The following is a 23183-nucleotide window of genomic DNA, read 5'->3' as shown; positions in this document are numbered from 1 at the left end:
TTTTGTCCCTCTTGTAATAAACCTTATTTAAGTAACTAATTGTAGATCCAGTGTAAGAGTTGTAAAATCATGGAGGGCAGGAGTTGGCAAGTCCTTGTACAAGAAAAGAATGGTAACAGATTTGTACAAACTTATAACTAACATTACCAGACGTAGAGCCAGTGATATTACCATCCCTTTACATGAGAAAACTATCAATGTTGATGATATAATGGACATTTTGTTGGAGGAGACATTAACTCCACAATGTCATGAACCTAGGATATTCCACATAGATATTTCACATGTTGTAAGTTGCTGTTTATTTTGATATTGTTGTTTTTTATGAAAATAAAAAGTATTGCTTACGAAAGAAATGGAATTCCTTTTTATATGTATTTCAAACAAAAAATGTGTCTTCAAATTAGCCTTTAGGAAATTAATTTGTTCCTCATTAATTATTTCAATTCATTGTTCACCTGTATCCACAAAAATTAGTAATCATATAGACTATATATAACTAAGTTGTAATGAATCTACAGTATTAATCTTTAAAGGGGCTCGCGGGTCGAAATCATTTTTTTCTATTTAATATAAGATTTCGCTATATTTTTTTCTATAAATGAACTTTATCTTATACCTAATAGAAAAATGAAATAAAAAAATGGGGTCACTGTTCATTTACACTCACAATCTGCCTTCAAAAAAAGCATACATTTTTTTGTTATATCCTTTTTAGCTCACCTGGCATAGCTATGTGAGCTTATGCCATCACTTGGCGTTCGTCATTGTCCGTCGTCTGTCGTCGTAAACTATTTCAAGAATCTTCTCCTCTGAAACTACTAGGCCAAATACTTCCAAACTTTAACTGAATGTTCCTTAGGGTATCTAGTTTATAAATTGTATCCGAAGTTTTGATCTATTAACAAACATGGTTGCCATTGCTAAAAATAGAACATAGGGGTCAAATGCAGTTTTTGCCTTATATCTCAAAAAGGAAAGCATTTAGAGCAAATCTGACATGGGGTTAATATGTTCATTAGGTCAAGATCTATCAGCCCTGAAATTTTCAGATGAATCAAACAACCTATTGTTGGGTTGCTGCCACTAAATTGGTAATTTTAAGGAAATTTTGCAGTTTTTGGTCATTATCTTGAATATTATTATAGATAAAGATAAACTGTAAACAGCAAAAATGATCAGCAAAAAAAGATCTACAAATAAGTTAATATGACCAAAATTGTCAATTGACCCCTTAAGGGGTTATTGTCATTTAATGACAATTTTTCACAATTTGTTCATCATATTTGCTAACTTTAAAAAATCTTCTCCTCTAAAACTACTCAACCAAATTCAACTTAACTTCAACTGAATGGTCAGTAGGGTGTATAAAATAAAGTTTGTGCTTTATTTTCTATTTTGTCAAAAAACATGGCCGTCATGGCTAAAAATAGAACACAGGTTAAAATGCAGTTTTTGGCTTATATCTCAAAAACTCCAGCATTTAGAGAAAATAAGACAAGAAGTTTAAGTATTTATTAGGTCAAGGTCTACCTGTCCTGAAATTTTTAGCCCAATCGGGTAACTGGTTTTGCAGGTATAATGCCCCTGAAATGATGATTTTAAAGAAATTTTGCAGTTTTTGGTTATTATCTTGAATATTATTATAGATACAGATAAACTGTTAATAGCAAAAATGTTAAGCAAAGTAAGATATACAAATAAGTCAATTTGACCAAAATTGCCAATTGACCCCTTAAGGAGTTATTGCCCTTTAAAGACTTTTTTCACAATTTGTTCATCATGTTGACTTACTTTAAAAAATCTTCTCCTTTGAAACTGCTGTATCAATTTCAGCCAAATAATAGGCTAAATGAGTTTCAGAGTATCTAGTATAAATTTTATATTTTATTTCCTTGTATGTCAAGAAACATAGCTCCTATGGCTAAAATAGAACATAGGAGAAAATGATTTTTTTTTTTGCTTTTGAAGAAAATAGAACGATTCAATGAACATTTAAATAAATTGAAAAGCCAAAATAATCATTGATGAGAGATTTAACCAAAAAAATTAAGGTGAGCGATTCAGGCTCTCGAGAGCCTCTTGTTTTCTGTTGAATTCATAGGAGAAATAGCAGTAATATTGAAAAAAGAATTTAATTACAGAAATCACTAAAATTTTACAAATATTTAATTTATGTACAGCTTATCTTCGAAAACAACAATAAAAAATATAGGTCACCGAAGAGTTAAAAAAAAATCAATTTTAATGCAAAAAAATGGCATTTTTTGCACCAAAGGGAGATAATTTGGAGCTTTTTCAATGATAACTACATTTTAAAAGTCACCTGGGGCCAACACATATTGATTTTTTAGAATGATTTTTGTACCATATGATAAAGTAACAACTTCTTAAGGTAATTAAAAAATTTGTAATGAAAAATATTTGTTTTTCTAAAATTTTTATACCCGTGAAGCCTCCTTAAATCAACATGCATAAACATTAATACTCATAACAATAAAGAAAATAGAAATAGCATAAAAGGACACATCTGGGGTTGTTAATATTCATGTGAAGCAATATTTTGCAGCAATAAATATTGCAAAATTACACAATACATGTACTATCATTTTAGGTACAAGAAGGAGTCGATGCCTTTCTGTTCCAGTTGTTAGTTCTTGGGTGTCTAGGTCACAGTTCAGGAAATGTCTGGAGAAGATCTGAACTTGATTATTATATCATTGAATCAATGCCATTACTAGCTAGAGATGAGGAGGTGAGATTTGAAACAAATCGACTGGTAAATGAAGGAGTGCATGAGATGTTTATATGTAAATGTCAGTCTGGAAAGTATCATCTAACCTTGACCTCGTTTTCATTCATGGTTGTTGGTCAATGATAAGTTTTTTTATAGGACTGCAAAAAATTGTATCACATTGTCGCCAGCATCGGCATCGTCATCGGCCAAAAACAGGCATTTTTTTAAGTTTAGGGACAATTACTTATGTTTAACTGATGGATCTCTCTGACATTGTACCACAAGGTTCCAAATAATGAAGGGAAGGCTTGGTGTCAGTTTGGGGTTGATATCCTGGAACATTTAGAAATAAGAGGCCAAAAAAGGGCCAAAAAGAGGCATTTTTCTCATTTACAGACAATAACTTGTGTTTAAGTGTATGGATCTCTCTGGAATATTCTACAAGGTTTCTTACTTGGAAAGGCTGGACTTGCGGTTTGGGGTTCTTGCTCCAAATAGGGTTTCAATATGTGAGGGGCCAAAAAAGGGGGCAAATAAGCATTTTTGTAGTTTTCAGTCAATAACTTGTGTTTAAGTGTATAAATCTCTCTGAAATTATACCACAAGTTTACATACTACAAAGGGATGGTTATATGGGGGAATACATCAAACCATTAAGCAATTAAGGGCAAAAAGGGGGTGAAACAAGTTTTTTTTCTGGTTTAAGGACAATTTAGACAAGTTAAAAGCAGTGTAAAGGAGGAAATCGAATTCCAATTCAAATTCAAAGAATACTGTTATATATATGTTTGATTACTTGATTACCTCCCTTTACACTGCTTGAACATTATGTTAAAAGAAGTGATAATTGTCTTGAGATGTGTAGCTGTAAATTTATTTTTAGAAATTACAATTAATTAATATTGCCATGGCTGTAAGATATTTTATATTTTAAAACTTTATGTTAAATGAGAAGTTATTGCTGCCAACTTAATTAGGAATTGGAATCGAGATTATTTTTGGAATAAAGGATTAGGGGAGGTGAAAAAGATGGGGAGGGGTGAGGGATACAAATTTTCTCATTTCAGATTTCAGAAATAAAGAAGAATTTTTCTTCAGATATTTTGTTTGAGGTGATTTATATTCAACAGGATTGTGTATCACTTTGAGTCCGGCGTCCTGGTCCGTTGTACGTCGTTGTTAACTTTTACAAAAATCTTCTCCTTAACCAGTTAAACTTCAGCAAAGTAAGATTTACAAATAAGTCAACATGACTGAAATGGTCAGTTGACCCCCTAAGGAGTTATTGGCCTTTATAGTCAATTTTAACCATTTTTCGTAAATCTAAGTAATCTTTTACAAAAATCTTCTCCTCTGAAAATACTGGGCTAAATTAATCCCAACTTGGCCACAATCATCATTGGGGTATTAAGTTTAAAAATGTGTCTGGTGACCCGGTCAATCAACCTAGATGGCCGCCACAGCTAAAAATAGAACATAGGGGTTAAACTCAGTTTTTGGCTTATAACTCAAAAACCAAAGAAGTTAGAGCAAATCTGACAGGGGGTTAAATCGTTTATCAGGTGAAAATCTATCTGCCCTCACAACTTCAGATGAATTGGACAACCTGTTGGGTTGCTGCACCTGAATTGGAACTTTTAAGGAAATTTGCTGTTTTTAGTTTATTCACATAGACCAAGGGGAGTGACACAGGCTCTTTAGAGCCTCTAGTTTTTATTGTTCATGTTATTTTTTTGTGTTTGTTCTATATTTCAAACACTGTAATCAATAGAGATCAAATATATTTATAGTTTATGAAATGAAAGTAAGGTGTACATGTCTGTCCGGTGTAGTTTATATGAGCAAGACCTGTTTGCTCATTGTTTATCGATTACATTTTTTGGTGTATGAAATAATTGTAGGTTGAATGTGTCTATCTGACAAGATTTATTTGACCTTGACCTATTTGCCATGGGCCTATGTAAGTGTTATGTTCATGTGATACTTGAAAATAAATCTTTATCTTAAGACTTTGGAGGTTGACTAAAAAATAGCCAGCATAGCGAAATTGGTTTAACTAGTTAAGGGGACAAGACAATGCTTTAAAAAAAGTAATTTCTTTTATGAAGTCCCTGAAAATAAGTGAGAAATCATACATAATTCTTTGTTAATAGCCAAGCTGGCCAGACATTTTAATGTGTGCATATTGAATAGAAATATTCTGACAATTTAAGAATGAATATAGTTGCAATGCTATCTGTATGTTTGATGATTTTAGGGAGGAAAACTGAGATGTTTACATCATTGTTTAGATATTTTACCGCATGTGACCTGCAGATCACCACATGAAAGTTTTGAGATTTTAAGTAACATCAGACGTCCAACACACTACACAGATCTAGACCATGATAGACTGTTTGATGGTATAGAATTGAAGAGTCCTACATTCCAGAGACCATATCAGTATCTTAAAAGGCTTGATACAAATTGTAGACTTCATGATGTAAATGCTCAAATACCAGAAGGGGATAAGACACAGTGTCTGAATACATTACTTAAGTATGTCTAATGCCAAACATTTTTTTCTTTCTGGAAGTTACAGATTTTTAGTTAGTTTCATGGAAAATCAAAACTTACAACTATATATTGACAAAAAAATGGAAAACCATGAAATCAAATATACACAAAAATGAAGTTTTCCTCAATCCACGACAATTGGTACCCAAAAAAATAAATTAAATCATAGTATTTTATATTAATCATTTTTTCTAGGCACTGTGGTATCAGAGATCCGTCATGGTCAGAGTTGTATCATTTTGTCAGCTTTCTAAATAAACAATTACAAGATTTTGAAGTGTCTGCTTTCTGTAGTTTAGCAGCAGCAGAGGACTTACCAGGTTTTTCCAAGTTTGTACTCCATCTTCTGATACAAATGTCTAGGGTAAGATAAAAAGTAAAATCACAAAAAATACTGAGCTCTGAGGAAAATTCAATCAGAAAGTCCGTAATCACATGGCAAAATGAAATGACAAAACTCATCAAACAAATGGACAACAACTGTCATATTCCTGACTTGGTATAGGCATTTTCAAATGTAGAAAATGATGGATTGCACCTGGTTTTATACCTCTCACTTGCATAACAATCGCATCAAATTCGGTTATATTTACAATGATGCATGAACAAAACAGACATGATAAATACAATAGTCAAAATATTGGTACAGCAGTCATCAATGTATTACTATCTCAAAACAAACCATCATTTACAAAAAAACACACAAAAGCATCTATCAAATTAAAAAACACATTCATTGCTTCAAAGAAGTGTTTTCTTTGAAGTATCTCACAAAACAAGAAAATAGCTGTTGAAATAGAAAATAACTAGTTGTCAACCGTTAACCGGTTAATCGGTCGAACGACCGAATACCGAATACCAAAAACACTAACCGGTTAACCGGACTTTTTTCAATTTCGATAGATTTGATAAAAACTTGTGTTGAATATCAAATCATTAAATAGTTATGTTTTGTTTAAAATTTGTCTTGTTAATTAGTTTGACAGATCAATTGTCCAGTATATTGATTGCTATTGTTAATCCTTAAAACATAAAATTAATTAGAGTTTGGGGCAGGATCTTCAAGAAACCTAATTAGTCAACATGTTTTTTTAACAGTAATTTTAAATCAGTAATGAGATTTAATTTTACTAATTACACTATTATTTCGTTTTAGACCTAATATTGTGTAAATCTTTATTTAAATGTGCAACCTCCGTAGTGCAAGGGTTAGTTTTACTTTAAATTCAAAAATTGTGAAATGCAAACCAATGTGAATGTTCTCAATGTATACGTGAAAGTATGAGTACCATGCTTAAAGAAAAAAGCAAACACAGTGAAAAAACAGGTCGTAAAGCATGTACAATGACCTATAGTTGTTAATTTCTGTGTCATTTTGGTCTCTTGTGAAGAATTGTCTCATTGGCAATCATACCACATCTTCTTTTTTCTTATATAATTTATCATTTCAAATTGAAACACACCCCACTATTTTCGGAGACAACAAGAGAAAAGGAAAGAATAATAGGTTACAGACATATGACATATTCAATTCTACGAGATAAAAGAATTTTTTTATGATTTTTAATCTGAAGTTGGTACAAACGCCATAGTTGATACAATGTATTTAATTATTAAAAGTCAAACTTTGCCAGGAATTCTCACAGACAAGCCTTATAATGCTAGAGGAAAAACTTCAATTCTAAAAGCGTATTTATGACTTGGATGAAAGGTTGTCAAATTGACACTCATACCACATCTTATATCTATGTGTAGGGTTCTATTGATAAGGCTTTCAAACACCAACTTAAATTACCGGTTAACCGGTTAATCGGTCGAACGATTATCTGAGAAACCGGTTAGGCAAAAGTGTACGATTTGACGACACCTAAAATAACATTTTAATTTCTTTCTTAGCAATTTTTATATAGTAGTGCACTTAGAAATGTATTTTCAACTTAATTTAAAAAATTCAATTTGCGAAATTGGTTTAACTAGGTAAAGGGACAAGAAAATGCTCTAAAAAAAGTAATTTCTTTTATTAGGTCCCTGAAAATAAGTGAGAAATCATACATAAAGTTTTGTTGATAGCATTTTTCTTTGAAATCCTTGTTGATAAATATTACTTGTATAACTTTTTGTTTACAGGATTTTTCTACCCGGTCTTTGATAATGAGTGAGGAATCCCCATTACAACTGCTACAGATAAGTGAAGAGGACCAAAAAAAGGAGGGAGAGGACGTTATACAGATGTACCAGATGAGGAGAAATTGGGAAACCAGGTAAAGTATCAGTAAGAGTATATTTTACAGCACAAATTTGGTGTTTATTTGATTTTGAAGTCAATTTTATCTATTTCGAATCATTGCATGTTTTATCATCTGTGTTGACATCCGACAGCTGAAATATTGACAGAGTACAGAAGATTTACTTTATTTTGAATAAAGTTAACAAAGGCTTTTGACAATTAGATTTTAGAATTAAAACTTTCTATATAGTTGTGTATTAAAAATGTTTGAATGATCATGAAATTATTGCAATTTCATGAAAGTTTTATAAAATATAAAAATGGTATCATATTTAAAAAGCAAATTATATAATCTCTTCAATAAATTGCAATTACAGTTTTGCACAAATTTCAAATGGTAACGAAGGGCTCCACTATGATACAAGGTGAATGAATATGTATAACATATGTTAATCTTGTGACTTTATTTTTACTAGAAATTGCTTTGAGGCTTTATACAATAAATGCTGAAATAAATCCATGCACTTTTAGATTGAATTTATGTCTTTCAGTCATTACCCTTACCTGTTTTTCAACCCAGACCAGCATTGCATGACTTTCTTTGGATTTAACATAGATAGAAGAACAGGAAACCTGGTTGATGTACAGAGGAATACCATTGTTGAACCAGAAATTATACACCAGTATTTGTTTGATGCTCTTGTCAAAAATGGAGTCAATCTTACTGAAAACTTTGATGCTCTCCCAAGGTAAAATTTAAGAAGTTGAAATTGTTGATGTTAACGTCTCTTGATATGCATAATTCATTTCAGGTATGCATTATTGATAGCCTTTTCCTTAATTCCTCTGCCTATATTAAATACTTGCATGCTGGCCTGTTTTAAAGCATTTGTCGTAAATTATGGCAGGTTATATATAAAAACAAAATCACAAAAATCTCCTCTTCTCTTTCTGTTAATTACAGCTCAACAAAAATGAGGATATAAATCAGAAAAATATTCCTGTTGATACTATCTTTTGATTGTAAGAAGCTTCTGTCCAAGTTTGGTAAAAATCAAGGATATTGTCAAGCCGGCAACTTTTGTTGCAGAAAGCTTGACATAGGGATAGTGACCTGGCGGCGTCGGTGGCGTTAGCTAACTTAATACTTAAAAGCTTTATATTTTAGAAGGTGGAAGACCTGGCTGCTTCATACTTTGAATATAGATGCCTCATGTTACGAAGTTTCCGTCAGTCACATGTCAAATGTCCTTGACCTCATTTTCATGGTTCAGTGACCACTTGAAAAAAAAGTTCAGTTTTTTGTAATGTTGAATTCTCTCTTATTATAAGTAATAGGATAATTATATTTGGTATGTGTGTACCTTGCAAGGTCCTCATGCCGGTCAGACAGTTTTCACTTGACCTCGACCTCATTTCATGGATCAGTGAACAAGGTTAAGTTTTGGTGGTCAAGTCCATATCTCAGATACTATAAGCAATAGGGCTAGTATATTCAGTGTATGGAAGGACTGTAAGATGTACATGTCCAACTTGCAGGTGTCTGACCTTGACCTCATTTTCATGGTTCAGTGGTTATAGTTAAGTTTTTGTGTTTTGGTCTGTTTTTCTCATACTTTATGCAATAGATCTACTATATTTGTTGTATGGAATAATTGTAAGGTGTACATGTACATGTCTAGCCGGCAGATGTCATCTGACCTTGACCTCATTTTCATGGTTGAGTGGTCAAAGTTAAGTTTTTAGGTTTTGGTCTTTTTATCTAATACTTTATGCCATAGGTCAACTATAGTTGGTGTATGGATATTTTAACAGCATTGTTAGCTGTACATATCTGCCTGGCATGGTTCATCTGACCTTGACCTCATTTTCATGGTTCATTGGTCTTTGTTTAGTTAATGTTAAGTTTATGTGATAGTTTTTAATAAAGCTTTATACTTAACATAATATCAATGATTAGTAAAGAAGGGAGACATTTCAGCGTGTGCACTCTTGTTTTAAGAATCTAATAAATGTTTAAAAAATTTAACTGCAGACTGAATGTAATGTTTACTGGAAGAAAACAAAATTTTCTTCTAGATACTAGCTTTTAATCATAAACAAGCTTCTTTTGAAGTTTGGTACAAATCCAAAATAGTATAAGAAAGTTATTAAAAATTTTAAAAATTTTAACCTAAGAGTGAATGTGTTGTTTCCTGGCAGAAACTCTAAGTAAAAGACGGAAAAATGGATTTATTGTTTTACAAAATTTACTTCTGGATACTATCTTATGATCATGAACAAGCTTTTGTCCAAGTTTTGGTAGAAATCCAGGATAGTTTAAGAATGTTAATAAAATTTCAAAAACATAAACCACAAAGTGAATATTTGTGGACGCCGCTGCTGCTGCTGACAGAATGTAGGATCGCTTAGTCTCGCCTTTTAGACTAAAGTTGAAGGCTCGACAATAAAGATATGTGGTATTGCCAATTAGACAAAAATCACTCAAAGTTCAAATGAAGAGGATGCAAACAAGTATAGGCAACTGTACAGCCTTCAATAATGAGAAAAACCCATACCATGGGGTCGGCTATTAAAGGCCCAGACAAAGCAGAAGAAATATGAAACTATTCAATTGAGAAAACAATCAGCATAATTTATAACAAAACAGTTTATGAAAAACAAATATGACAGACATGAACAAACAGCAACCACTTAACTACAGGCTCATGACATGGGACAGGCACATGAAGAATATTGTAGCGGGGTTAAACATGTTTGTGGGTGCTTTACTTACCCCCTAATCTAATACAGTGGTGTAACAGTACAACATAAGAACAAACTAGTTGGATACAAAAAGAAATACATCTAACAATAACACCTACCAGTAAGTGGACATGAACACCATGTTTTTTGTGTTGATTTGTCGAGTTAAAATATTCCTTTATTAATTTTCAATTTTAGACTTGAAAAAATCAAAAAAATGTGTTATGTAATGGGAATAGAAAATATACATGATCCTGATGAAACCTACGAGTTGACCACAGATAATGTGAAAAAGATACTAGCTATTTATATGAGATTCAGGTAATATGACTTAGAGTTTTATATGTAAAAACAAAATCTTTCTACTCTACTGTTTGAATTTTTTAAGTTCCAGTTAAAGTTTTTTGGTTGAGGTAGTTTTTGATAAAGTTGAAGTCCAATCATCTTTAAACTTAGTACACATGTTCTTTATATTATGACCTTTTTAATTGTAATGCCAAATTAAAGATTTAACCCCTTTTTCATGGTCCACTAAACATAGAAAATGATAGTGTGGATGGGGCATCCATGTAGTGGGGACACGTTCTTGTTTCTGCTGTCAATGGGAGTCATTGCTATGTTTCTAGATATTTTTCATTTATATATCATTTAATTACTGTATCTGATGCATAAACAAGGAATTATATGAATCTTTACAAATTTCAATTTCTGGAAAATTGGCTAAAAAATGATTAAGACTAAACCAATTAAATAGGGTTAGCCATGCATGCACAGCAAACCTTTATTTTACTTTCACTGATGTTTCATTACTAACTTTACCTAAATAAACCCAACATAGCCATGGCTAACCTGATTTATTTTGGTTAGCTTTCATCATACATTTCTTTTCAATTTTCCAGAATGAAATATGATTCCAGATTCAAATAATTCCTTGTTAATACTACTTTACATCATCCAGTTTTACTTCCTGTTACCAATGTTACTTATTTTAGATGTGATATACCAGTTATTATTATGGGAGAGACTGGCTGTGGTAAAACTCGCCTGATCACGTTCATGTGCAAATTACAGCAACCCCCAGGTGTTAATGTGAAAAACATGATATTGACGAAGGTATAATTATTAAGATTTTTATATAAAGAAGTTGTTCTTGAATTATAAAGATATTGTACTTAGTTTTGCATTTGGGAAAACAATTGAGTAATTTTAACAACAAATTTTGAATATTAAGTTTACCATTGTTGAAGATTCACAGAGACTCTGTTTAGTGATACAGGCTCTAAATCTAGTATTTTGAAACAATGCTTTGTTCATACCAATGATGATTCTTCATTGGTTTTGAATTCATATACTTTAAGAATGAAATGCTTGCAGTTAAACTTGAACAGTCTTTAAATGCTATATATTACAAAGGAGGTAGTAAGTAGTACGTAGCTTTGATCATTTATTTGAACAGCTGATAAAAAAAACTTGTTGATTAAAAATCAATAAACATTTCAGGTTTATGGAGGCACAAAAGCTTCAGATATTATCATGAAAGTAAGAAAGGCAGAAGAAATGGCAAGAAAGAATGCAGCAGATTACCCATTCATGGACACTGTATTATTCTTTGATGAAGCTAACACTACAGAAGCTATTGGTGTGATCAAAGAAATAATGTGTGATAAAACCCTAGGAGGAAAACCAATCAAACTGCATGAAAAACTGAAAATTGTGGCTGCATGTAATCCATATAGAAAGTAAGTGGGAAAGATTGCGTACTCAAACCAATTTTTAGGGCTCAAAATATTAAGTGTGCTTTTACTTTGTTATTGTCTGTATAAAACTGACTATATAAAAAAGAAGAAGATGTGGTATGATTGCCAATGAGACAACTATCCACTATCCACAAAAGACCAAAATGACACAAACATTAACAATTATAGGTCACCGTACGGCCTTCAACAATGAGCAAAGCCTTGACGGAGTCAAAAAGCAAGACATAGGTATGCTGTTTCCGGCGTCGGCGACGGCGTCAACAATGTATTAGTTTGTGATTAGCTCAGTTTTATGGGGAACCACTAGTGGTATGTCAATGATAATTGGTATACAGATGTATTACCATTGCCACATCTCATTGCCATGGAGATTATTTGGCTCCGCCCCCTCAGTCATGGTCTATTGACTTTGAATGGTTTGCTTACTTTACTTGTATTAGTTTGTGATTAGGTCAGTTTATGGAGATCCACTTGTTGTACATCAATGATAATTGGTATGCAGATGTATTAGCATTGTCACATCTCATTGCCATGGAGATTATTTGGCTCCGCCCCCTCAGTCATGGTCTATTAACTTGTGTAAGATGTTAAGGTATTGCTATTTTGATTTCAACATTTTCATAATCAAAATTACAAAAAGGCGAGACATATCTCTGTGATAACAGTTTATTTACAAATATTTTACATTTAAAAAATAAAAAGCCTAATAAGAAGAATCCTTCACTGTGATACTGTTATGTGGTCAAGAAAAACCTTAACATATGCTTTATTTATAGCGTTCTACAAAATTTTATCACCGTAAAAGCATAAGAATATTGCAAATTAAATTCAGCAGTACTAATTTATCATAGACATCTATCTACAAAGTAAATCTCTAGATTGCAGCTTCCAAATAAAAAGTAAAACTTAATTTAAAAACTGCAAAGGAAAGGTTTGTTTTTTTTAACATTTTTATTGAATTTGAGACCAAGTTAAAAAAAGAGGGACAAAAGATACCAAAGGGACAGTCAAACTCATAAATCTAAAACAAACTGACAACGCCATGGCTAAAAATGAAAAAGACAAACAGAAAAACAATAGTACATATGACACAACATAGAAAACTAAAGAATAAACAACATGAACCCCACCAAAAACTAGGGGTGATCTCAGGTGCTTCGGAAGGGTAAGCAGATCCTGCTCAACATGTGGCACCTGTCGTGTTGCTAATGTGATTACAAATCCGGTAGATTAATACCAGATACAATTACTGTAAACCAACTTATTTTTGTGGATACGTTATTTCGCGTTTAGTCCTATGTAGCCCATTTTGCGGCGATTAAATTTTGCGATTATCAAAATTACCTGAGGAAGTTAATTAAGAAATAATCCAAGTGTTAGATATTCGCAACAATTTATATTCGCGATTTTTTTTTACTTGCGAAAGTCGCAATAATAAATTGCTTGCGGAAAATAAGTTGGTTTACAGTATACCGAACCCGGCAAATACAAGTGAAGTTCTAATTAAACTGAAGTTCTATACTTTTAATTTTCAGACATTCTGATGATATGATAAAGAAACAAAAGGAGGCAGGACTTGATTATCATTTTAGTGACAGGGAGACCAGAAATATACATTATTATTTATAAATGTATTTATAAATCTTGTCTATATTTTAGATGGAAACATATTACAGTGAGTTGCCTAAAAGTGTTACTGTAAAACTTTACCTATAGCTCAACCTGTTTCAAAAATTGACAACACAATAGGGACATTTAAATTGACCAGTTGGTATTGTTAGATTTAAATCTACCTTCATGCTACCTGTAAAGATTTTTATTCACTTACCCAAAGTTTCAGCATGCTTTTTTTCTGAACTTTTTCTTACCTAGGATTATTCTATTGAGAGATTTTTATTGGAGGTTTAGCGCTATAAAACCAGGTTTAATCCACCATTTTCTACATTTGAAAATGCCTGTACCAAGTCAGGAATATAACAGTTGTTGTCCATTTGTTTTTGATGTGTTTTGTCATTTGATAATGCCATGTGATTTAGGGACTTTCTAATTTGATTTTCCCCTCAGTTCAGTATTTTTGTGATTTTACTTTTTACTATCAGTAATGAAGAGTATGTATAGTAATTTTGACATTGTTTTCAGGCCATGTTCCAATGAGACACTTGGTTTACAGAGTCCAGTCCTTACCACAGAGTATGTTGCCTTTAGTCTGGGACTTTGGACAGCTGAATACCACTGTAGAAGAAATGTACATCAGACAAATGGTCCTCAGATATGTATGTATTTCTAGTGGGTCTAATTTGGGTGAAAGCATGATTTGATGATTTTTTGTATTTGTGACATGTGAAAAGCCCAATTACTGTGAAAACGTGAAACAAAGTTGGCATGACGCATGAAATTACTAGCACTATTATTATAATGATAAGTAGGATATGATTTGATTTCTGCTATTTTCAGATAAAGAATGGCCAATTGCCAACATTACAAGGATTGGATACAACTGTCAGTAAAATACTGACTGTATCACAGGACTTCATGAGAGACCAAAAGGTAAATTACATGATATACATTTATAGATACAGTCGATTCTACTTAAGGGCATACGATACAGTTTTGATCCTGTATTTACAAGTTCATGAAAATTTGCATACAGGCTATTTTTTACCTGATTAAATCAAATATGTAATAAAATATATACCTTCATGTGCTACTTTTTGAGTAAAATGAGGTCGAAATTTTGTATATTTGCTCGAAATTCAGATTTGTGGCCGTAATTTCTTTTTCGAAAGAAAGACATAACTTTTTTGTTATAAAAGATAAAAACATATTTTTTTTGGTTAAATAATCGTTAATTTCTGTATTTTATAAATATCTTTAAAAAATATGCAATTTTTTATTCAGAAATAACTCATATTTATCAAATGTTCATAAATTGAGGAAAAAACGTAATTTTTTACTGCATGTTTATCACAATTAAAAAAAGTCCTCTATTTACAGTTTTATAAAATTTGGGTCACATAATCTCCCTGCAAAATGGAATCAAATGCAGTTTTGAAAAATAGGGGTCCATGAACTCGTTTTCAAATTAAATCAGTTTGAATGATAAAAATCAGTCGAAAAATGCATCTTTTCCCGATATGTCACCGTTTGACGTCGCGAAATTAACAAATTACGTTAGCAACGTCATTACCTTCCCTGTAACTGTATCGTATGCCCTTTATTGCATACCGCTTAATAGCATAATTCACAAAACAACTTCCAATTCATCTAATGTTAAATTGTCTAGATATATGATAGCTTTAAAAGGGGCCTTTCAGTTTTGGCATTAGAAAATAACCGCTGTCAAGATATACTCAGTTAAAACTGACAAGATTTTTTACAGGAAATGTCAATTTGGCGAGTATATTTTGGGGGATTGCATCCTTATTTTCGTTATTATTTCATATTTACTTTTCTTGTTATTTAAATAAAGTTTTAAAGCAGTTTCTTTCGGGTTTATATGATGGAATTTGATTTAAAAATAAACCGATGTCTACACAGGTAATGTTTCCCTGATCTATTTTAAGCCTTGAGGTCATAAAAATGTCAAACAGATAATTGTTGTAAAATCACTGACCATTCTATCTCAAAGGGTGTTAATAATTGATCGGATTTCAACAATTGTGCATAGATTACATTAGGGGTGAATTTTAAAAACAATTACTCCTATTTAGAAAACAACAACTCCTGTTAATAATTATCGATCATTATCCAATGTGAACTTTCGTAATTGGACTTAGGGTGATCTGTATTAATGTTAAATATTTTAGGGCATTTAGTATGTGGTTCAAGAATTTTATACATCAATCATTTATTTTTAATATTTTATGAAAAGAGAATTTACTTCTAATTATTATATATTTTCTCACTCGTGTCCAGCAAATAACCTGTTCAGGGCCCCATTACTGCTTTGCATATACGATAATAACGAGGTTAAACTAACAGTGTTACTTCACTGCAAAAGGCAAAGGCAATTCAATACACATCTATTGTTAAATGATTATAAACTGAAGTTTTGTTTAACAGTTTATTTTAATCAAAGCGTAATAATGCTTATGTTGTACTGTTATACCACTGTCCCAGGTTAGGGGAGGGTTGGGATCCTGCTACCATGTTTAACCCTGCCACATTTTATGTATGTGCCTGTCCCAAGTCAGGAGCCTGTAATTCAGTGGTTGTCGTTTGTTTATGTGTAACATATTTGTTTTTCATTCATTTTTTTACTAAATAAGGCCATTAGTTTTCTCGTTTGAATTGTTTTACATTTTCTTATCGGGGTCTTTTATAGCTAACTATGCGAATAGTTTTTGATAGAATAAATCAACATTCAGTATGTTGTATGTAGATAATTTATATACGTTCATCTTTCTTTAGGGATTTCCTTTACTGATCTGTTCTATCGATGATTTGACTCTGTAATTTGGCATTTCAGATATAAGAATAATCAATTTTATTGCATAATTTTGTCTGACAAATAGGCTATGCAAATAACCGGAATGTACTGTATACAATTATACAAACTTACATAGGGGGGACCAACCATCAAGGAAATATAACAATCGGAATCTTGAATAAAAATTCTGTCAATTTCTTTTTCCAAACCAATGAAAACATATTGTTTTTCTCTCAAAGTCTGCTTGTTGGCTTTTACAACATAGCTCCATCTAAACCTTTTTTTTATGCCCAATTTATGGGCATTACATTTTTTGGTCCGTGTGTCTGTCCGTTCGTCCTTCTGTTTCATCTGTCTGTTAGTTCCTCCTTCCGTCTGTCCCACTTCAGATTAAGTTTTTGGTCGAGGTAGTTTTTGATGAAGTTGAAGTCATCTGCGTACTAGGGACACCTTCTTGTTTATTTATGTCATAGAAAGTTAAACAAGGTTGATTAACTACTCATGCGTCTAGCTATCAAACCATCTCTAGGTTAATCCAATTAAAAGACCATTAGTAGAAAACTTTTGTCAAACATTTCTTGGCCTTTATGGAAAAGAATGATTTCATTTTTTATATAGAGATTTGAACTATGTGTATGATTTATCTTTTCTTCTATTGAGGGCAATGATCAGTCATGCTTCACTATACATTGATATCTGTAAATGTTCATAAACAATGTTATTTTAGAATGAGTTTTCTGTAGATTCATTTATTTTCGTGGGTACCAACGAATATTAATGAATCCACAGTAGTTTTGTCAGTTTACGAGATGTAGAGAGAGTTCTACAGGTGATGAGTTGGTTCTACAATAGTAGATGTTCATGATTATATAATTTATTTCAGGATGAGTGTAGTTTTGTAAGTTTACGAGATGTAGAGAGAGTTCTACAGGTGATGAGTTGGTTCTACAGTCAGTCACAAGATGATGACGCTTTGTTCCAAAGGATGAGAGACAATTCAGAAGATTCAGAAACTGATTCTGAAAAAGAAAGCATGGAATTGGGACATGTACAGGTATAATTCAGAATAAAAATGTTCCCCATTTACAAAATATTCTTTTGATGGCCCCGCAAGGAAGTTGTAGGTGCCATATAGTTTTACCCTCTTCCGTAATTCCATCCTTCGTAATTCCGTCATTCCACAACACACCATTATACAGAGTTTTTTTCTAAACGCCTTCAGATATTGGGCTGATTTTTGGTATGTGTGTTAACCATGATGAGTTACAGATCAAGTTTTATTTTCAATTTGCTCCACTAATTTTTGCCGAAATTACAGGCTTTGGACTTGAGAAATTGTTGAAAATCACAGTTATACAGACTTTTTTTCTAAACGCCTTCATATATGGAGCTGATTTTTGATATGTAACTAATGTAAGGTAACTATGACGAGTTACAGATTAAGTTTAAGTTTTGTTCTGCTCCACTAATTTTGCTGAAATTAAGGGCTTTGGATTTGAGAAATTGTTGAAAATTGCAGTTGTACGGACTTTTTTTCTAAACGCTTTCAGATATAAGGCTGATTTTTGGTAAGCAAGTTAACCATGATGAGTTACAGATCAAGTAAAAGTTTCGTTCTGCTCCCCTTATTGTTGACGAAATTACAGGCTTTGCTTTGAGAAATTGTTGAAAATCACAGTTATACAGACTTTTTTTCTAAACGCCTTCATATATGGAGCTGACTTTTGGTATGTAACTAATGTCAGGTAACTATGACGAGTTACAGATTAAGTTTAAGTTTTGTTCCGCTCCACTAATTTTGCTGAAATTAAGGGCTTTGGATTTGAGAAATTGTTGAAAATTGCAGTTGTATGGACTTTTTTTCTAAACACTTTCAGATATAAGGCTGATTTTTGGTAAGCAAGTTAACCATGATGAGTTACAGATCAAGTAAAAGTTTCGTTCTGCTCCCCTTATTTTTGACGAAATTACAGGCTTTGCTTTGAGAAATTGTTGAAAATCACAGTTATACAGACTTTTTTTCTAAACGCCTTCATATATGGAGCTGACTTTTGGTATGTAACTAATGTCAGGTAACTATGACGAGTTACAGATTAAGTTTAAGTTTCGTTCCGCTCCACTATAAATTTTGCTGAAATTAAGGGCTTTGGATTTGAGAAATTGTTGAAAATTGCAGTTGTATGGACTTTTTTTCTAAACGCTTTCAGATATAAGGCTGATTTTTGGTAAGCAAGTTAACCATGATGAGTTACAGATCAAGTTAAAGTTCGTTCTGCTCCCCTTATTTTTGACGAAATTACAGGCTTTGCTTTGAGAAATTGTTGAAAATCACAGTTATACAGACTTTTTTTTCTAAAAGCCATCAGATATTGGTCTGATTTTTGTTATGTGAGTTAACCATGATGAGTTATAGGTCAAGCTTAAGGTTCGTTCCGCTCTTCTAATTTTCGCTGAAATTATGGGCTTTCGACTTTGATAAATTATTGAAAACCACAGTTATACAGATTTTTTCTCTATTCCCCTCCAGATTTTGATCTGATTTTTGATATTTGAGGCTACCATCATGTTTGTGTCCTCATGTTTATATTGAATTTGCAGATTTTTCAACATTTTGGGAGGGGGACATTGGTGTCGCTTTGACACATCTAGTTTGAATTTAAAATTTCTTGCAGGATTCATTTTACTCTTGCAAAAAACTATGAAAAGATTATACTATTCTCTTGAGTGCTTTAAATTCATTTATTGAAAGTTGTGTAACAGTAATTTTGATTTGTACATATGATTTATGTAAATTTCTCTGTATAATAGAAACATGTCTTGCAGTCCATAATTTTAAGGATCTGCTAAACATGTTTTTGAGGTCAAAAACCCAGAAACATACATATATAGCAAAGGAGACAAGGTATGATTGCCAATGAAATAACTATCCATAGCTGAAAGGACAAAGATGCTTACAATTGCAGGTCATCATATGACCTGCAAGTACTTTACAAGTACAAGTGTGTTGTCATTTATTGTTTGAAGACTATTGCAGACTCTTGTTTAATCCTAATGAAAATACTGTAAATTCTGAAATATTGTGAAGTTCTAAAAATTCTGGAAATGCAATAGTATTTGTTTCTCAATAATGAAAACTCATATTCATAATTTCCTTAGTAGTTTTCAGCGGCACACAATTTTTGTAATTGAATAAATTAGATTTCACAATTCTATCAATAATAAATGCCTGCATCAATTTCTAAATTTACAATTATAGATACAATATTTATTTAGATAGAAGTTTTAAATGAAAATGGAATACTGTTTTAGCATATGGATGATGTCACAAGGTCAATGGTACTTGCCCTTGGAGTTTGTTACCATGCCTGTTTGAAGAACAGAGAGGAATACAGGGATACAGTGTCCAAGTATTTTATACAGCCTTTACATTTAGTTGGTGGTGCTGATGGCATCCAAGATGAAATATCCAGGTTTGTATGTAAAGAAAAGACACATCATAGCCTTTTATAGCTGACTATGCGGTATGGACTTTGCTCTGTGTTGAAGGCTGTATGTTGACCTATAGTTGTTAATGTCTGTGTCATTTTGGTCTCTTGTGGACAGATGTCTCATTGGCAATCTTACCACATCTTCTTTTTTTATAGTATCCATGCATTTTCTGTGTTTGTCTTTATTTAAAAAATTAAATGCCATAAGGGTGTCCCTCTTTATAAAGTGTTCTCATTAAAATTCATTCACTTTATAATGTACATTTGCAAATATAATTAAAAAAGAGTCAATCTATTTATAGATGCCAATCAGTATTTCTGGACAGTGTAGAATTAGCTCCAAACATAGCAAGTAACCAAGCCTTGAAAGAGAATGTTTTCATGATGATAGTTTGTATAGAATTAAGGATTCCTATGTTCCTGGTTGGTAAACCTGGTAGTTCTAAATCACTGGCAAAGACAATAGTAGCTGATGCCATGCGGGGAAATGCTGCACATAATGATCTTTTCAAGAGTTTTAAACAGGTAATTGGTATTGTAAATTTATCTCGATATTTTAGGTTATTTTGAATCATTTTGCAAAGTATGTTTCATATGATGAGTTGGTATACTGTGGATTCATTTATATTTTGATGGGTACCAAGTTATGTGGATTGACAAAATGTTTTGTGGATATTTGATTTCATCAATTTTGATAAAGTCTGCATACATTTCAAAAGAAAATTTGTTAATTAAAACATATTTATTTGTAGTGGATTGGAAAACAAGTTTTGCAACATATATTAATCCCTTTCCAATTTGTGGATGCAAGTGCTGCTTTGTAGCAGCATAAGCCTGCTCTTTTTTCGAAATCTACAAGGGTGTCTTTAACGTGCAAGAGATAAGGCTTTCTCTTAACACAGGTCAGCAATTTATCGTCCCCTTCCGACGGACTTTCATCGTTTCCTCAAGACCATACTCGCAAAGGGTGTCAAGGGAAAGCCAAAAATTGAGTTCTTGAAATTTTCATTTTAAACAGGAGTCGAACCAGGAACCTTTGTGTTAGTATTCTGAAGCACTAACCACTACACCACGGCTCTCAAAATTTGTTATTTGTCACTGAACATTTCAATTTGTGGTTCCCCTGCAAACATGAAAATCACCATATGCATTGTTATTCAATGAAGTAGTCAGTGTTTTTGTTTATTGACTTATTTTTATATGGAAAGCCAAATGTAATAGCACTGAATGTTTAGTATAATATTTCCTTAAAAAAAGTGAGGTTATACTGTTTTATTTCTGTCTGTCGGTCCGTCCGACTGTCAGTCAGTTTGTCTGTTTGTCCCATAGAATATATTTTGTCGCAACCTGACCTCAGGCACTACATCACAAGGATTTTTGAAATTTGATTTCAGGTTTTATATGAGTCAGCAGTACAGTGTGATGTGTTTTCAGATTCTTCACTCTACTTCTGTTAATCATAAACACTTACATCATTTTACACATGAGAAGCCAAGTTGAACATTTTCGTCACATTTTTCTCAGGTGACAATACAAGCCAGGATGTCTGAAATTTGGTTTTAAGCTAGGTTTATATAAGTCAGCTATACCATGTGGAATATTATACTGGATACAGCTGATTGAAATAAAGAATCATTAAAGCTTAGGAAAATAGCTACTTGTAATTATACTTTCCATTTGAAAACTGAAAATGTCCTTTCCATTTGAAAACTGTGAAAAAGTCTGCAAGTTACATACATCTGTATGAATCATGTAGGATATCATATATTTTTTTTTATAGAAATTATGATTAGTACTTGAATAAAAAAGTAAAAGCATAATTTGCAGTGGTTAATTGAATTAGTTGAATTAAAAAGGGTATGAGGCTTGACAGTACAACATATGAGAAAATATCTTACACTTTTTTAGAATCAGATGGTCTCCATCCAGTGTAGTTCTCTAACATCACCAGAAGGTATTGTAGGGACATTCAGACAGTGTGCATACTATCAGAAAGATAAAAATCTAGACAGATTTGTGTCAGTTTTAGTACTGGATAACATTGATCTAGCTGAAGATTCTCCTAGGATGCCTTTGACGGTAGATATTAATTATTTTGCGATTTATAGCTCTCTGAATACCAATAAAGATGTGTTTTACAACTTTTCAATAATGATTTTGTAATATATATTTTTATTCAGATTTTAAATACTGATAATTGATATAACTTATTTTTATTTCTAGAACAAAACAAATCTCTCATTCTGATATTTCTAAAATATCAAATTTTCAGGATTATTTTATCTTGATAAAACTATTAGTGAAAATAAACTACTGGCAAAAGTTTTATTTGTACTTTTTCACTCACCAGAGCTTATAAGCCCTGTAAGCCATTGCCACCACTTGTCATCTGTTGTTGTTAACTTTCAAGATCTTTTCCTCTGTAACTACTGAACCAATTTCAACAAATTTCAAGTATATTCTCTGTTTGCTTTTTTCCTTCATTCATAAAAACATGACCACCATGGCTTTATATAGGACAGAAAGGTAAAATGCATTTATTGTTTTACATCTTGAAAATCTGATGAAGATAAAATATTTGTTGCTTTGTATCTTATTTTTGGCAGGTGAGAAATAGAGACCCCTCTGTGTCTCTTGTTCTCAATAATTCCTTTTTTAGCTCACCTGGCCTAAAAGGCCAAGTGAGCTTTTCTCATCACTTGGCGTCCGGCGTCTGTCATCGTCCGTCGTCCAGAGTCGTAAACTTTTACAAAAATCTTCTCCTCTGAAACTACTGAGCCAAATTAAAGCAAACTTGGCCACAATCATCATTGATGTATCTAGTTTAAAAATTGTGTTTTTTAACCCGGGCAAACAACCAAGATGGCTGCCACAGCTAAAAATAGAACATGGAGGTTAAATGCAGTTTTGGGTTATTACTCAAAAATCAAAGCATTCAGAGCAAATCTGACATTGAGTAAAATTGTTTATCTGGTCAAGATCTATCTGCCCTGTATGAATGGGACAACCCGTTGTTGGGTTGCTGCCCCTGAATTGGTAATTTAAGGAAATTTTGCTGTTTTTGGATATTATCTTGAATATTATTATGGAAAGAGATAAACTGTAAACAGCAAAAATGTTCAGCAAAGTAAGATTTACAAATAAGTCAACAGGACCAAAATGGTCAGTTGACCCATTTAGGAGTTATTTCCCTTTATAGTCAAATTTTAACCATTTTTCGTAAATCTTAGTGAACTTTTACAAA

At 32.2% G+C, this 23183-nt stretch overlaps 1 protein-coding gene across 1 annotated transcript in view; it reads left to right on the top strand.

The window, feature by feature from the left end:
• Positions 1-23183, top strand: part of LOC134687316 (E3 ubiquitin-protein ligase rnf213-alpha-like) — a 78193-nt gene that overhangs the window by 28894 nt on the left and 26116 nt on the right. The window contains exons 17-32 of the mRNA XM_063547504.1: positions 46-289; positions 2615-2755; positions 4995-5275; positions 5489-5657; positions 7421-7554; positions 8072-8269; positions 10464-10586; positions 11258-11378; positions 11766-12004; positions 13558-13626; positions 14148-14295; positions 14477-14569; positions 17335-17505; positions 19761-19921; positions 20242-20464; positions 21848-22018. Of these exons, the coding sequence (XP_063403574.1) occupies positions 46-289; positions 2615-2755; positions 4995-5275; positions 5489-5657; positions 7421-7554; positions 8072-8269; positions 10464-10586; positions 11258-11378; positions 11766-12004; positions 13558-13626; positions 14148-14295; positions 14477-14569; positions 17335-17505; positions 19761-19921; positions 20242-20464; positions 21848-22018 (2686 nt within the window). The remainder of the gene's footprint in view (positions 1-45; positions 290-2614; positions 2756-4994; positions 5276-5488; positions 5658-7420; positions 7555-8071; positions 8270-10463; positions 10587-11257; positions 11379-11765; positions 12005-13557; positions 13627-14147; positions 14296-14476; positions 14570-17334; positions 17506-19760; positions 19922-20241; positions 20465-21847; positions 22019-23183) is intronic.

The sequence above is a fragment of the Mytilus trossulus genome, chromosome 10 (genome assembly GCF_036588685.1).
Source record: "Mytilus trossulus isolate FHL-02 chromosome 10, PNRI_Mtr1.1.1.hap1, whole genome shotgun sequence".
NCBI classification, from domain to species: domain Eukaryota; kingdom Metazoa; phylum Mollusca; class Bivalvia; order Mytilida; family Mytilidae; genus Mytilus; species Mytilus trossulus.
This window is presented reverse-complemented; position numbering and strand designations above follow the sequence as displayed.